The following is an 18,027-nucleotide window of genomic DNA, read 5'->3' as shown; positions in this document are numbered from 1 at the left end:
AAAGAGGAAATATTGAACTTTGAGGAGCTATATTCGGGAGCAATTCTAACTTTTCATTTGTGCTTAATAAGTCACCTGCGATACAAAACAAATCTTCAGTCGATCAACTACCAACTCCATCATCAGTTCCAGCAAAACACCCACAAACAAAATGTAAGTCACAGCACTCCATTCTGCAAATATTATCAATACGTTTATTAAGTGGTATGAATATTCTGTCTTAAAATAAATGCAAAATTGCAGATGGACCTGTACAGTTATATGTTCACAGTTTTAACATGTTCCCTTTGAATTGCCAACATTTAGATTAAAAAGAGATAGGGTTTATATTAGACAGAACATTATAGAAATGTATAATATCCATTATTATGAGAGTATCAAAATCATGCTTAATAAAAACCTTTAATTGCCCTTTCAGTCTAATAATCAATCATAAAATAAATATATATATATATATATATATATATATATATATATATATATATATATTACAACTTGTGTTTTCAGAAATACAAAACATGTACAAGCAAAAATTGCAAAAGATATCCAGGGGCAAAAAGCAGATCAGTTGAGCCACTCCATTCAGTATATGTGTGTGCGTGCATGCGTTTGTCTGTGTGTGAATTAAAGGATCACACCTTCTTATGGTATTAAATGATAAGAAAATGAATACAAAGACACCTGATGTTTCTGATCAAACTGACCAGCAGATAAATGAATAGAAAAACTGATGTGATAAGAAAATGTTTGGCTTTGGGAATGATTTATATATATATACATATATATAAAGTGCACATTGGAAACATGTACTAAGATGCTATGAACAAAACAATGTTCTTCTCAAGAAGCTATAAAAACAGAAATGTGTGCTCTTAAATTGTGTGGATGGTAAAACAAATATTGGGTATGACCTGTTACGAAAACATATTGTTAAATGCCATAATCTTTAAAAGGAGATATCCTGTGAGAAGGCTGGAATAATAGTCATCTGCTCCTGAAAACACACATTTAAAGAGCAAATGTATCTGCTTTGCACTTTGTATTTTTCCCATATAAACGTGTCATATAATAAAAAGAAAAAGGCTACCATTGTGTCACATCAAAAACCAAACATAGTTCATATTGATACATAAACGTGATATAAGACATTTCATTGCTTCTACCCTTAAACCAACCGAGTGGTGTCTTTTCCTCACAAACACAATAATGCCCCTGTGCAGCAACTTTCACATTTCTCTTGGAAACTCCAACAATGAACAATCCAGTCCCCCCCTTATTGTCAAACCCAAATACCAAAAGCACACCAGTCCCAGGCTGCTTTCATTAAGTGCATGTTTTCTTTCTGTGTGTGCCTTTAACATGTGCATGTATGTACAAGGGAAAGCGAGCAATAGCTACCTGTTTGTTTATTTAGAGTCACTTCATGATTTAAGCTTGTAGAGGCAGATGAGGTGTGTGGTGCTTTAATGTGGCGGTCCATGAAGGAGGAGTTAGCCTTAGCATTATGTCACAGGTAGCAGCTTTGATGAAAAGCTGAAGTATGACACAATACACAATGGGTGTGATATGAATGATATATTCTGGAAAGTTTCACATTATATTGGCCTAGCTAGCAAACAACGCGTGTGTGTACAATATTTACTTTAATATATGTAGAGAAATGTGAGCTGATGTATAAAGTAGCATGCTGTTTCTGGCTTAAACAGAGCGAGTGTAGATGCGGTTAGGTTTAGCAGCCACAAGAGGGCGCTGCTCTCAGGCCAGCTGAGAGGCTGCTGCCTCTATTTTAAAGAGTGTCTGGGCCTTCCACACCTGATCAGAGATCTGGTTTCTCTCAACATGTCTAAATAAGCTGCTGAGAAATCTGCAAGCAGGATGGTGTGACGATTACATGATTAATAGGTGGACCCCCAGCTACTGAGTTGAAAGGGTCCTAATTCACACCCTGAAGGAACATTTCCCCACTCCCTGGAGTCCAACATGTAAGGCAAACTCTTTAAAAATCCCCCCATAAGTCACAGTGGTACAGTCCAACGTTAAAACCAGCAACAAGTTTTTTTTTGTTAAAGCTGCCGGGATTCTGAGTTTTTCACACCAGGAGGTGGCGTTTCTTGTGCAAAGCCAGGTGGTCCGACCGGGAGAAGCTGCGTTCACAGTCGGGGCACTGGAACGGTTTGACTCCTGTGTGTTTGCGGAAGTGTCTCGTCAGCTCGTCTGAACGGGCGAACTTCCACGTGCAGCCTTCCCACATGCACTTGTAGGGTTTCTCACCTGCACAGAGGGAGAAAAGATGGTCAGCAAAAGGGTCTTTTAAACATGGGCGGTTCTGGGGAGGGGGCCAACAGGGGCCAGTGCCCCTGTAACACTGAGCTTGGACCCCCCTGTGCCCCCTCCCCCCGGAAAAAGGATTCCATGTTATTGTGATAGTGTTGCAGTGAAGATTGTGCTGTAACTTGAGCTGAAGTTTTGTTTTGTTTTTCAAATTATTATCTACACACATTTTGTAACTAAAACAAATACCAAAAACATAAAATCATGTTTCTATAGGGTTGCTCTATAATTGTATACTGAACAAAACATTTTTTTTTTGTCCCACATTAAAAGTGCCACTCTCAATAATTGGCCACAGCATGGACCCCCCCAGTAAAATTGGTCTTACAGTGCTGGTAAAGGATGATATAAGTGTTTTAATGTACCTTTTGTGTGTGACTCTTACCGGTGTGTGTCCTGCGGTGTGCTTTGAGGTGGGAGCTCTTGGTGTACACTTTGTTGCAGCCGTTGAAGTCACAGCAGTGGATTCGCCTCTTTTTCAGTGTGTCAGGAGACTCGGCAGGGAGAGGATGCTTTGCCCCCGAATGAACTATTACTGATGGGTTGTTACACCTGAGATACACAGAGAGAGTTTGTTAGAGGTGCTTGCTTCACATGATTTAACCAGGAGAGGGAGCCGCTGTCATTTAGCAGCGTTCCCCTTTATCATGTTAAAATCGTATCTAATGTACCGTAAGGGTAATTTGGTTGTAGCGATTTACCAATGCAATAACAAATTCTACCAGTGAGGAAGTAAAAAAAACACCTCCTGCCTTATCCTGTATACCACCACGCCTTTCCTTTGTCTTGCCACCCCTGTCATGCTTTCATTCACTGGAATTTGATACAACGTCTGCTGATTTACAGCAATAAATTAAGCTCTGGACTTCCCTATACTGTGAAATAGTAAATGCTACTTTGCAACTCAACTATCAATTTTTTCCATCTAATACCCAACTTAAGCTAGCCCAAGAATATTAAGAGTCTAATACTCTGCACCTCGTGTGTATGTGTAGGTTTGTGTGTGTTTGAGATATTTTCTGTGAAAATGTTCAATGTTACAGTACTAAATACAGAATAGAATTCAAAATAATAACCGAAAAACAACATATTTTAAATGTTTTAATCTGTTTCCCGCACTATCATAAACGTAGGGGTGTATGGGTGTATGTGTGTGTGTCTGTGTGTGTGTGTGTGGGGGGGGGGGGTGTGTGTGCGTGTGTATGTGTGTGTAAGTGGCAGTTGAGAGCAGGTGTCTGGTGTTGAAATATGAATCCCTCACAGATCAGTTCTGCATAGAAGATGTGCAGAACCCCCCCCCCATGACACGTTCTCACACACACACACACACACACACACACACACACACACACACACACACACACACACACACACACACACACACACACACACACACACACACACACACACACACACACACACACACACACACACACACACACACACACACACACACACACGGCAAAGTTGACCTATCTACTGCAGACACATCTACATTTACATTGCTCATGGTTTTTGAGAGGTGTGAGAGGTTTTAAGATCTGATGACAGGTAAAGACACACCCTGTTTCTTCCTTAAGGGTCTAATTACTTCACAGGATTTTGACGGCAACAATGGCCTGTGATGGCCACCGCCTTGACAACTATAGTGAAGAAAAATACACACAGACACACACAAACACACACTCAAGAAGCAAGAACTAACTGGCATCATTCCCTGACTATTACCTGTGTAACTGACATGCAATTATTTATTTGAGGAGAAGCAGTTATTTTGTAGAAGACTCTGGGAACCAAAACAGATGACAATGGGAGGTTAGGAGGAAGAGGAGGAGGAGACAGGAAGGAGATGAGGAACAGGAAGAGATGAGGAGGGCAGAAAGCAGTGAGAGAAGCCCTCTTATTATACATCCATGGAGAAGCTGAACAATGTTCATAAAAAAAATACAGGAAGTTCTGAGCAAAGGAAGAAGGGAGGGGAAGAGAAAGAGAAAGGAGAGATGGGAGAAGAGGTGGAGGATGACAAGATCAAGGTGGCTGATATGTGTGGCTGACTAGAATGGGAAGGGCAAGCAGTTGTATTAAGAGGACGAGAGAAAAGTGAATAAAAGATTCTGGGGAATTTCTTGCATAATAGATAACGTTGGTTTAAAAAAAAAAAAAACACTAATGGTAGGTTAAATCGGTATCTCTTAGCACTGTGGTTGTCCGAATTATCCTTTAAATCTTATCTTTAACTCGTGAATTTTACCATAGAATAAATAAAAAAAGGAAGATAAGACAACAATTCCTTGTAATTTTCGCAGCTAGTTTCTGTGTGCTAAATGTTATATATAGTGACTGCTTTGTGATATTTTTTGTTTATAGATATATTTCCTGATTTCAATCCTACTTTTTTGTAATTCAAACAATATCCAGTCACAGTTTTGGGACTGCACCTGAATTTTAAAAAGATCACAACAGGAACAGAGATGGATAGGTCGGAGACTCTGACCACGACTTCCATATACAGATAAAGGGGAAGCGCTCAAGCAGACGTAGAATCTTATGACACTTTTGGTGCTTCTTTCCAAATGTTTTCGAGAGTCACTCACCCGTATTCGTGTGGTATCCTGATGACTGATGATTTCATCTCATGGCTGCTGTGAAAGTCATGAGAGAGCTCAGAGCGAGGCTCCTTTTTGATTGGCCTGTGCAGGTCATGGATGTTGCCATTTTGAACTGTGGATATAAAGTATTGGTCAGTATGGTCGTGATTTATTCACATTAACATAATCTCCATATTTCATAGGCTACATCAAATTAAGATTTCATTTGAGCCACAATCACAAAACAGTGATTCAGACATGTTTCACTCTGTGAATCTCAGTGAACTCCATCTGACCACAGAAAACAGAACAACAACACATGGATTTCCTAAGAAACAGGAATCTGCTGAAATAGATTTTCTAAAAACAGAGGAAATGAAAAGCACGTCACATTTTTTGTAAAAATATTTGTTCATTTAACGAGAATTCGTTTTTTGGAATGAAATTAAGGAAACAAAACATATACTTTGAGAAAATTAAGCGAGGACCTGCTGACTGATGCTATAACTGTAGGATGCTCAGATGACTTGTATTTGTTTCATTTTTGTCACTTTTATTTTTTACTTTTATACATTGCATCAACCCTCGGACAGAAGCAGGATTATATATTAGTAAGGGTTATAGGACGTTAGTTAGTCTTAAATGTTTTCTAGGTTGCTAATGTTACTGTAAAATATGTGCACTTTTTTAGATAATGACGGGTTAGAATACCTAAAGTTGAGAAACTATCTGGGTCCTATTCTGAAGCTTCAGACCGTGCTTTCATGATGTCACATTTCACATATCTCCATTCTGTCGTGTCGAATTTTACTTTTACTCAATTTTTTTGAATGAAACTGAAACTAAACCTATTTGCATTTGTCAGAACATTTTGGCAACATGTATAGTATGTAATGTTACTCAAGCTCAAATAAACTGAATTGACATCTTAAATAAAATAAAATAAACAAGGGTTCACCTGGCTTGTGCTCCCTGCTTCGATGATGGACGTCGTCATTGGCGACAGCTTGGCTCACCATTATGGACTGATGCAGGTGGAGAGATGAGGGGTAGAGGACGGACAGAGGCACCATGACCGGGGACACCAGGACCCCTGACCCCTGGATGACTCCGGATCCTGAGCTGATCAGAGGACCCACCATGGTGGGGTAAGGAAGGGAGGGAGTGTGCTGCTGGAGAACATGGGAGGGTGAGGAGCGCATCTGCGAGTGCGGCGTGGAGCAGCGGGGGGAGGTACGGCTCCCCGAGCTGTAGGGGGAGGGCGGGGAGCTGCGTGAGGAGGCCGGGGAGGAGGCTGAGGAGCAGGGAGGGGAGGAGGAAGAGGAGGTGGAGGAGGAACGCTTGCTGACGGACAGATCCACGGGCTCCAGCTGGGTGTGTGTGGGGTTGCTGGGGGCGTGGGACTGGGTGAAGGCGTGCATGTGTGAAGCGTGGTAGAGGTGGGTCGGGTGGGAGAAGATCACTCCGTATTGCTCTGGGTTTTTCACTAACGAAGAGTAGAATGACTGTGAGAGAGAGGAAGCAGAAGGAAGCAGACAAAAGAGCAGTTAAAAACTTCCGCTCTATAACAGGGAAAACATGTTTCTGCCACACAAACAACTACAGCCAGCCAAAAACTTTAAACCCAGCTCTGTTGGGGAGCGGATAACTGTTATGCCTCAGTGTGTGTGTGTGTGTGTGTGTGTGTGTGTGTGTGTGTGTGTGTGTGTGTGTGTCTATTAGCCTGCTGCCTGGCAATGTGTGTAGCCATTGTATGCAAATTTTCACTGTACAGCAGCCTGTTTGTCCAGGAAGAGCTGGAATGTGAGAACCAGTATGTCTAGACACGTAACAGGAGAGTGTGTGTAGGTCAGAGTTTCTGTATAGCATCAAAACATGTTTGGGCATGATGTGAGCACACAAAAACACACACGCACCCGAAGCAACATTCACAAAAACACACACACACACACACACATATGACTTACCGTCTCCATGTCTGCCTTCAGAGGGTAATCATACATCAGCATGGCTGCACAGGCCAGGCTCCTACAAGATAAAACACACACATACAGCCATCAGTACACACATTTCATTACATAAGAACTTATTTATGCTCTTATTGATCATATTGGTTTACTTTGATGTCCTGTATGGTTTAGCATTGAAGACAAACATAAGCCAACACTGGAAGCAGTAGTCAGACACCTTACTTAAGCCAAAGAACAAATATATATTTATTTTAGAAATACAGCATTACAAACAAAAAAAAAGATAAAGTACGGAGTATTATCACATTAAGTATAAAAGTAAATAAGTAAAAACTTATTTTGCAGAAACATCGGCCCTTATGGCCGATTGTATTGTGATTTCAAGCTGGACCCCTCAAACCTTTTTAACTTTTTGGAGTTAAAACCTTTGAAATAACAGCCAATATTTATTGTTGTTTTGTATAATCTTATTATGTTTTATAAATGGCATATAATAATATGAAAAGGTAATATAGCTATCAAATAAATGAAGTGAGGTAAAAAGTACAAGATTTCCTTGTGGAAGTATAGTGACAAGTGGCATTAAACGTAAAATACTGAAGAGCCTTTGAGAAGTGATGAAAAGTAAATCGCCTAAAGTACAGGGAAAGGCTAGACAAGGGTCTGTAGCTAAGTGTAGGTGTGAAATGTGTGTGTGAGCGCTGTCGGCCTCACTTCCAGTAAATCACATCAGTCAATAGACGCATGTTCTCCTCCTCTCTACTTTAAGCATGTAAATCAGAAGCTCTTCTTGCTCAGTCGTTCGTCTGACAGTCAAACAATTACAGACAACTTTACGACAGACCATGTGACTACGAGACACAGTTGTGATGAGGCTAAAAACTGCCCAGTGTTAAAGACTAGACATTAAAAAGACCTCATATATCACACACACACACACACACACACACACACACACACACACACACACACACACACACACACACACACACACACACACACACACACACACACACACACACACACACACACACACACACACACACACACACACACACACACACACACACACACACACACACACACACAACCTTTAAAGGCCTGTCAAGTGATTTGATCAAAAGCGTGTGAGGTTTCAAGGGTGGCTTCAGCTACCTCGGCTTTGAATGGTCGGGTGCAGCTGCGATGACTTTGGTTTGTTCCTAAATGAGTGTGTTTACGAGCGTGAGTGTGATTGCATGTGTGTGTTCAGCAGTGCCTTGAGGCAACATGAACTGTCAAAGAATTTACCCTGAGGGAGTTTGTGTGCGTGTGACCTGATTAAAGTCCACAGTCTAGAGACAAGTTAGCCTTTAATTATTAACAAATGGACAGAAACACAGGCCATTACAACTTAGCACATACAGACATGCAAGCACACACACAGCTGGACACACACACACACACACTCAAGATGGGGAGCAGACCAAGGCCGTTTCTCAATGTCGAGTAAAGCTGCTGCAGAGCCACTATTTCAAGTATACTACGTCATCAAGTCGCGGCGAATGCTGGGCATTTAAACAGTCCTTCGGCGCCACTCAATGACGTAGTATACTTGAAATAGTGGCTCTGCAGCAGCTTTAATCGACATTGAGAAACGGCCCAATAGTAGAGCAGGATGCTTGCTTGCTGTTTCAGGAAGGGTGTGAACATGACGACTGAAGCCTCGCCCTTTGCCCGGCTCCATCGAAACAAAGAGACAGCAGTCAGGTGGGGCCTGTGTGTGTGTGTGTGTGTGTGCGTGCGTGCGTGCGTGTGTTCTAATCTGGGTTTGTATTGTATTGTAGTTCACCGAGAGGTCAATCTGTTGTTCTTGTGCGGTTGTGAATCACACACTGAGGTGGCATGAAGCACAAAACGATAGATCACAAAACAGGAAGAGTACAAACGAGTAAGTGGCGTACAGTAAGTACAGGTTACATGTTGTTTTAGTTCAGACCCGAGACATTTGTCTTGTTTAAAGACTGTTTTGGTTTGAGTTTGAAACATGGCCCTAAAGGAAGTCCCCACACTTATATGTTCATATCTAAATATTTCCCCAGCAACCCGTACTAAAAAGAGTACTGTAAGAGACACAGTTTGACTCATATATTTCGAAGAATAAGGACTCTCAATGTCATTAATGGAAAGCACCAGAAAACAGGCCCAGACTTTATTATTTTCCAGCCCGAGGATCAACATGTATAGCTACTAATCATTATTATTTATTTATCGCAATGTTTTTTTATACAAAATGTCAGAAAATAGTCGAATAATAGGACATTTTGGTAAGATCCCACAGTCACAAATGTCATTTTGAAATAATTGACAGTAACGTCAACCATTGGTTTGTGTAATTCGTTTTGTAAGCCTTGAGTTTGGCTCTCTAGCCATATTCGTTTTTGGCATTTGTAACATTTGGATGGCCTAAAAGTTACATTTAATGAATTGAAATTCATTAAGAATTTGCTTTACTTTAGACATTTTCCCTTGACTCAATCCTAACAAACTCATGGGTCTCAACTCTTAAATAAAATAAATGAAAAGGACCATGTTGCTGCAGGGCTGGGCTCAGGAGGGAGATTGACATTTACATGTAAGTAGCTGTAAAACCTATGTCAATAGGCACACATGCACATATAAGTTCTTGTACTCAAAGAAATACAATAAGTATCTCAGCTCAGATCATGTAGTTCTTTAGAAAATCCCTGCAGCAACACTCGAAAGGCCACACCAGGAGCATACCATTGCTCTCATTGAGTTCACCTGTCATGCAGTATTCCCTCTCACAGGCCTACTCACATGAACATATGAATACAATCAAAGAGACTAAATCTGCTTGTCATTATTCTGAACAAGCTTTGTGACAGTGACAGAGGTGTGGCTCTCATGGTAGTGGCAGCAGCAGATAAAACACGTTGTTATGTTTTAATCTGCATGGAGGTGAGATGGTTGGCCATACGGGAATGTGAACAGAGAAAATAATACAGGGCAAACTTTCCCTCAGGGTTATCTCATAACGGAATAAAAACAACGAGACACAGAAAGTTTAGACAATCACAGGAAATTAATGTAATTTGGCGATGCAGCATGTCCCTCAGTACACTTCCATAAACCATCAGGCCCCCAGAGACATATCTGCAGCTGGAGCTTGTTGATCTGTGTATGAATCAGTGATCCAGTTATCATTTTGACGATTAATCGATTAGTGGTTTGACAGAAAATGTAACCAGCAGCAACTATTAGGATAATATGTTTGTCATTTTTCAAGCAAGACACCTTGTTAAAGGTTCTCAACACGGATGATTCTTGTTTTTTTTATCGTTTTGTATGATGGACAAAACAGGATATGTCAAGACTTTATAGAAAACTGCTATATTAATGAAGAAAATTATCTCCAGATTGTTTGATAATAGAAATAGCCGTTAGTCGGAGCGCTAGTTGCAATAAACCTCTGACAAATTGAGTTCTGTAGAAATGGATCTGACAGATGTGTCTTTCTGGCAGAAAGAAATAAGACAGATGTTGCTCCAGGCACTGTACTGTAGCTCCCCTATGATGTTAAATCACAGGACACACACAAACTGTGACAGGAAGGAGCCAGCGTGTGCTGCACCTTTTTGGTAAATAACCTTGAGTTGTTGAGTATTTCTCCCTGTACGCTTTTTACATGTGGTTGTGTATTTGTGCATGTCAAGTGTGGTCTGCAAATATTGTCCTTCTAGGTCAGTAGAGCTTATGTGTACTCAACCCCAACCCACTCAGCAAACACTTCCTACAACCCTCTCTCGCTCCCTTTCTCCACCCTTGGACTCACCCTTCAGATCTTCTTCACTCGCTCCTCATCCATCACTTTACTACTGTATTTATCTGGACAACACAGTACCCCACTCTGTTCTACTCTCCCTCTCAAAGAATGATATAAAACAACATGACTGAAGGGGAAAATATTGTGGCTTGGAGTCCCTGGCTACTGACTCGACCACACACACACACACACACACACACACACACACACACACACACACACACACACACACACACACACACACACACACACACACACACACACACACACACACACACACACACACACACACACACACACACACACACACACACACACACACACACACACACACACACACACACACACACACACACACACACACACACACACACACACACACACACACACACACACACACACACAGTTTCTGCTAGCTCAACAGAATACACACACTAAATCACTAAAGGACTAAATTATTACAGACACGCATATGTGCTCACACAGAGATATACACAAATGTGGCCACACACACACACACACACACACACACACACACACACACACACACACACACACACACACACACACACACACACACACACACACACACACACACACACACACACACACACACACACACACACACACACACACACACACACACACACACACACACACACACACACACACACACACACACACACACACACACACACACACACACACTAATGGCAACAGGCTGGAGATGATGAGATCACCAGAGAGACCAGAAACCTCCAGACAACAGCTTTGTCCAAGAACATGCCGCAAGACAGAGACACACACACCCCCCCCACACACCACACACACACACACACACACACACACACACACACACACACACACACACACACACACACACACACACACACACACACACACACACACACACACACACACACACACACACACACACACACACACACACACACACACACACACACACACACACACACACACACACACACACACACACACACACACAAGTTTCTCACTCTTTTTCATGACTTTTTTTACCACCTTGTCCTTGTGAGTCTCCCTCGCATAAGCCCCTTGGTTATTTACCTGATCAAAAGTTGCACATCTGTAACAGCATCCAGGCGTTAACACACTAAATCGCTTCCAGTGTAGAACTTCATGTACATAAAGTACTGTAGCTTGACTGGCACTTTGTTACTTATTTTAACCCCTCAGGTAATGACATTTCCATATGTTCCCTAATTACATGACTCATTTAGGTGACGAGCTAATATTCCAGCGTTTAACTTTTCCCTTTTCTGAGCTCACCTCCATTGTAGTTTTGTATAGCTCCACGCTCCTTCTGTTGCCTTCACTCAAATGTACTTTTCATTCAAGCCCTGACCCCCCTAGTGTACCTCCCTGCTTCCTAATTTCACCCCCTTACCTCACTTCCTACTCCTGACTCCCCTGATGATGCCTCACATACTCTGACTTTGACTACTCTCACTTTAAGGGCCCCTGCTAAAGCCCCTTATCCTCTTATTTTTGGCTTCCTATTTCCTCATGTGAGCTGCCTAGCCCATGACTCTCATCCTCTTACCCTCCCCAAACATACGTTAACACACATACACAGGCCCTTCTGCGCTCCTCTCCAGCAGACTGTGGTGCTGCGGGCCTGCAGACCTCGGGGGAAGCCAGAGGGGGCCGTCAGCAGGGGAGAGGAAACAGGATCCATCATCACACACACATCCACACACAAGCAAGCACACATTTAAAGACACAGAGGTGACATAAGGCTCAAACACGGATGAAGACACACACACACACACACACACACACACACACACACACACACACACACACACACACACACACACACACACACACACACACACACACACACACACACACACACACACACACACACACACACACACACACACACACACACACACACTCATGCCGTACTTGTCAAAGAGAGCAACGTTTTGAGGCTTTCCAGACAACTGAGGACAAAGAGAACGAGAGGTGCTGCCAGAGAGAAAGAGAGAGAGAAGCGGAAGCCCTCTGAGTTTAGTCTGACTGTTATTATTTCCACACTGTGAGATGGGTCAGGGGGTGTAAAGAAGAGAAGGAGGAGGAGGATAGTGAAGCCAAATGGGGGGTGCTGCTGCAGGGGGCCTGCGGTTTCCTGTCTGACACCCCCGCCCCCCCCCCCCACATTGCGCCTCCCTACCCGAAGAATGAGAGGAGAGCCCCCCCGCATTGCGCCTCCCTACCCGAAGAATGAGAGGAGAGAGAGGGGGAATAGCAGGAGAGAAAGGGCAAAGAAAACAGTAACTCTGACCAAACTATGTCAAAATGGAAGTGGAAAGAACAAGGCAGACAGAAACGGGGAAGAAAGCTAAGTGGGTTTCGACCAAAATATGACAAAACTTCAATGAACCTCAAACATGAGGAGGGGGAAACAGCCACTCAGTCACAGTGGCTCAATCCAGTGGTTAAAAAGCGGTAACAGACACACTGCACGTGTTACTGTCTGTGCTATGACATTACTTTGAATGTGCGTGCACGTGCTGTAACGCATGTGAAGTTGTGTAAGGAGTTACAGCTTTTTGCGTTTATGGTTGTCTGTTGACCATGGTGTCCTTTATTCTCTAACTTCAACTCAGCAGCATCCAGGAGATTAATGTTTAGCCCTAATGTTCCCTAGGACATGCCCTTTGAGCAGTGTGTGTGTGTGTGTGTGTGTGTGTGTGTGTGTGTGTGTGTGTGTGTGTGTGTGTGTGTGTGTGTGTGTGTGTGTGTGTGTGTGTGTGTGTGTGTGTGTACACTCTTGCACATTTTGTTCCATCAGATAACATCAGTATGTTGATTCAGGAAGAAAAGGTGTAAGTGTGGGAGGAGTATGACTCTAATTAGGAACAAATAAAAAGCCTTATAAATGAATAAAAAAAGAGAACTGCTCTTCACTTCAAACTTTTCTAGAGCAATTGAAGAGTGTAAAGTAAGACAAAGAGGCAGAGAGAGAGGTCGCCCTCATTCCACCCGTCCACCCCCCACATCCCTCTCTCCTCCCTTCTTTCTCCCTCTCTCTCTCACTCCGGGCTCTAAACAGGATAAGGGCTTCATATGCCAAGTGGAATGTGTGACGCAAGCCTCAGCCTTGAAACAAAGCACAGGAAACAGGGAGAGACAGAGAGGAGAAACACAGAGGCAGAGAGAGAGAGACAGAGAGATGTGTATTACAAATTACAGTGAAACCAGAGGTGAAACAAAAAACCTCAGGTGTGACACACACACACACACACACACACACACACACACACACACACACACACACACACACACACACACACACACACACACACACACACACACACACACACACACCTCTCTGTCTGCTCTGACACTACACAGTTATCTCTAACACTGCTTGAGCATCAGACTCAGACTTTACTGATGGCCTGTCGATCAGAACTACAACTGAATCAATACATAGATCAATCAGTTAGTACAATGACAGAAAATTAGCAACAGTTTGGACATTTCAGATAAGTAATCTAGCAACATTTTTAAATAATCACTGAGTACAGCTTCTCAAAAGTCACATGTTGCTGCACTTGTGTGTTTTGTAGCCTATATTTTTAATTGAGCTTCTTTACATCTTATGACAAATAACACAATTGAAGGTGTCCGTTGGGCTCTCAGAAAGGAATCTTCATTATTCTTTGGTGGTATTTGCTTAACCAGAAAAGGGAAGATCCTTATGGAAAAAGCAGATGCCAACTGAGCTCTAACTGTTCACATTGTTTTTAACATCTATATACTAAATATCAAAATTACACATTGTGAGTAACCAACTTCACAAAGACACACCACTATGAGTCTCCCTCACATGCCTACATTTGACCACTTTTTCTATTTTAATTAATTAAACCACACTATGTTCTAAAAATGCCTCTATAGGCTATAAATAGCATAGTCTCTCAACTGTGGAGTTACATGAGTTATCAGCCACTGTTGAGATCATCAGCAGCCGGACCAACACACATTTTGCTACAACGCTTATGTTCTCTTATTTTACACAATGAATAAGCGCTAAACAAACAGAAATCGAGAATTTATGATTAAACCAAATATATATTTTTTAATTAACTAATTAGGCTAATCACCTAGACATTAACAGCTTGCTCTCATAAACAAACAACTAACTTTATGGACTTCTTTCCCATAGTAAAGTCAGCTTTAATACAGCACATAACCTTTAATAAGACCACACAGCACATGCTTTACAACAGAACATCCGATGGTAAAATGACATCAGTTTGCCGGGAAATGAGTAACATTAGAGGAAGATCAGGCTGTCAAACTTACTTCTCAGGTTGAGTATTACAAGTCTTATCCAGGATCAGAGAAGAAACTATGTCACAGTCTGCCTCGCTGAGAAAATGTCTCTCAATTAGTAGACTCCGGTGAAAAAGTGACGCAGTGACGATCGGCCCTCCGCTGTCACTGACATCAGAAAAACAAGACGAGTCCACGGATCGATGGCTCCACAAAACTTCCCGAAGTTATGAAACTCCCTCCTTCTTTCTGTGTGCGCGTCTCCGGTTGTGTCGTTCAGAAACTGCTGCTGTCACATGATCCGGTGAGTGTTCTCCATGGGGTCGGGCCGCTGGGCGGGACCGGGGCGGGGTGGTCCAGTTCGTGTGTGTGCGTGTGTATGTGAGTGGGTGTGTGTTTGTCTGTGTGTGTTGCAATGTGCTTTTCAAGTTTGGAGACAACAGAGGTGGAAGTATAGACTCTCTAGGGCTAATAAAATCCTTTACTGAAGTGTAGAAGTACTCTGTCACATTAAAGTCCTTCATTTAAAAGTATCAGAGGTGGGAGAGTAGGAATACTCTGTTACAAGTAAAAGTCCTGCAGTCAAAATGTTACTCAAGTAAAATAACAAAAAAAAGTACTCATTATGCAGATTGGTCCACATCAGAATAATATATATTACATGTTTTGATTATAATTACTGATGCATTAATGTGTTATCAAAGCTGGCAATGGTGCAGCTAGTTTAAATGACTTTGTATGCTGCAGGGTAGATTGTGAATTTACTCCAGGTGTAAATAAAGTCTTATTTAAGTGTTGATTATATTTCACATAATTATTCCAAGTCTGAATACTACTACACTAAATAAATGCAGTGGAGTGAAAGTACACAATTTCCCTCTGAATTGCAGTGGACTAGATGTACAAAGTAACACAACATTGAAATACTAAAGTAAAGTACAATAACCTCAAAATTGTACTTAAATACAGTAATTTAGTAAATCTACTTAGTTACTTTACACCATACTATCAGTATTGCAAAACCCTTAAATTACCTATATGTTTGGTTGCCTACTCAACATGCAGAATGGCCTATTTCAGTCCAATTTACCCTACAAGACATTATGGGATCATTATTGGCCTATTGGCTCTATCACTTTAATGTTGCAGCCGATACAGTTATAACTCATTTTCATTTGTCTGTGTTATATTCTTCCAGGAAATATGTCAATTAGTCATTTACTGCTAGATCACTTACACGTATTTGTTTATATACAGCAATATGAGATCATTCTATAGTGAATACTTTGACTGATCCGCTGGCAGCTGTCCATTAACGTCTTTGAACAGGATGCGTCAAACATAAATCCAGGGGACACTTGTACCTGTTATATCTTTGACATGGGGCCTTAATACATTTTAAGTTTGACAAAGTGCTTCTGCTTTAGGGGAGCTGATCTAGCTGAGGTGCATTGTGCGTCCCAACACGAGACAAAATGACAACAGTCAACAGCACAGCTCAACAAAATACACAAAGCTCAATGTGTAAACAGACATACATAAACATACTGTATAGCAAAACAAAAACTAAACACAACTTGCTACACTTTGAGAGTGTGGATAGAGATTCAAAGAACCAACAACTAATGTTTGGAGTCACAATTAGTGAACAAGGTAGGAGAGAAAAGGTTAACAGACTTACAAATAATTTGAGTGAGCCCCTTGTGAAGTATTCAAGTTTTTGTTAAGCTTGAGATTTTCCATAACACTTTACACTGTAATTTTATTTTGTCAGATTTTCAATCAATCGACTCCAAATGTCATGCAAATAATGACAGAAAGGCTTAAGGGCAAAACACTGTGTACTTTAAGGGTTTAAGTGCAAACCATACTGTAGGTGTGCTATAGTAAACGCAATGAAGTACAGTACATCTTGTTAAGTATGTGAAAGATTTATATTATTTGTCTACACACACACACACACACACACACACACACACACACACACACACACACACACACACACACACACACACACACACACACACACACACACACACACACACACACACACACACACACACACACACACACAGGTATCTGTCATTACAGCCCTGTGCAGCAGAGTGAGGCAGTGGGTGCCTTAGCGGAGCTGGCTGTTGACACAAGGCAGCGATGATATGACAGCTTTGTGTTTCATGGTTGGATTCTATATTAGTATGGGTGTAAGCCTTTCAAGTCTAAACATACATCCGCTTAGGCTTAGCCAGCTCTGATGCATGAGAAGTGGAGCATGAGACGTGGTGATGTCTCACAGAGCAGGGTGATGGAGGGCTGGAGGTCGGACAAGTCACTGTTACTATATTTCTGTGTCAAAAATCATGCAGGGAGAACTAGTGCCAGATTCACATTGTGCAAGTCACACACCATTATGTGCAGTCCTTATCTCTGGTAGGATAGTATTTTCCAGTCAAGTAATTTTCATATGAATATCTTCTATGCTACATCTCTGGAATCAGGCACAACATTATTATTTGATATCTGACTTGAGATTTAGACATAATTCATATGTACCTGAGAAACTCACTTTTTACAGATCCTGGCACACATGGCACTTACAAAAATATTGATGTAAGATACTTGAAACTTGTTGTAATATACTTTTTTTTTAAATTCTATATTCCTAATGCTGATGTATGGAAGCCTGTTTGCCCCACAGGAAAAAAAAATCCTGTATCTCATTATATTGACTTAATATCTCATTATATTGACTTAGTTATCTCATTATATTGACTTAATATCTCATTATATTGACTTAGTTATCTCATTATATTGACTTAGTTATCTCATTATATTGACTTAATATCTCATTATATTGACTTAGCTATCTCATTATATTGACTTAATATCTCATTATATTGACTTAATATCTCATTATATTGACTTAATATCTCATTATATTGACTTAATATCTCATTATATTGACTTAATATCTCATTATATT

The 18,027-nt window shown here is 41.3% G+C and overlaps 1 protein-coding gene across 1 annotated transcript; it reads right to left on the bottom strand.

Annotated features, from left to right (window-relative positions):
- Nucleotides 1–171: 171 nt before the first annotated feature.
- klf3 (Kruppel like factor 3 (basic)) lies at nucleotides 172–15,310 on the bottom strand. Its single transcript, XM_079693559.1, has 6 exons — nucleotides 15,075–15,310; nucleotides 6,887–6,947; nucleotides 5,878–6,424; nucleotides 4,926–5,052; nucleotides 2,717–2,883; nucleotides 172–2,271 (listed from the first exon to the last, which is right to left on the bottom strand). The coding sequence occupies exons 2-6, from the start codon at nucleotides 6,926–6,928 to the stop codon at nucleotides 2,090–2,092; spliced, it is 1,065 nt and encodes a 354-aa protein (XP_079549685.1). The 5' UTR covers nucleotides 6,929–6,947; nucleotides 15,075–15,310; the 3' UTR covers nucleotides 172–2,089.
- Between the last annotated feature and the right edge of the window lie 2,717 nt (nucleotides 15,311–18,027).

The sequence above is a fragment of the Notothenia rossii genome, assembly GCF_949606895.1.
Source record: "Notothenia rossii genome assembly, chromosome: 1".
NCBI classification, from domain to species: Eukaryota; Metazoa; Chordata; class Actinopteri; order Perciformes; family Nototheniidae; genus Notothenia; species Notothenia rossii.
The sequence above is the reverse complement of the archived record's forward strand: the minus strand, read 5'-3'. Positions and strand labels throughout refer to the sequence as shown.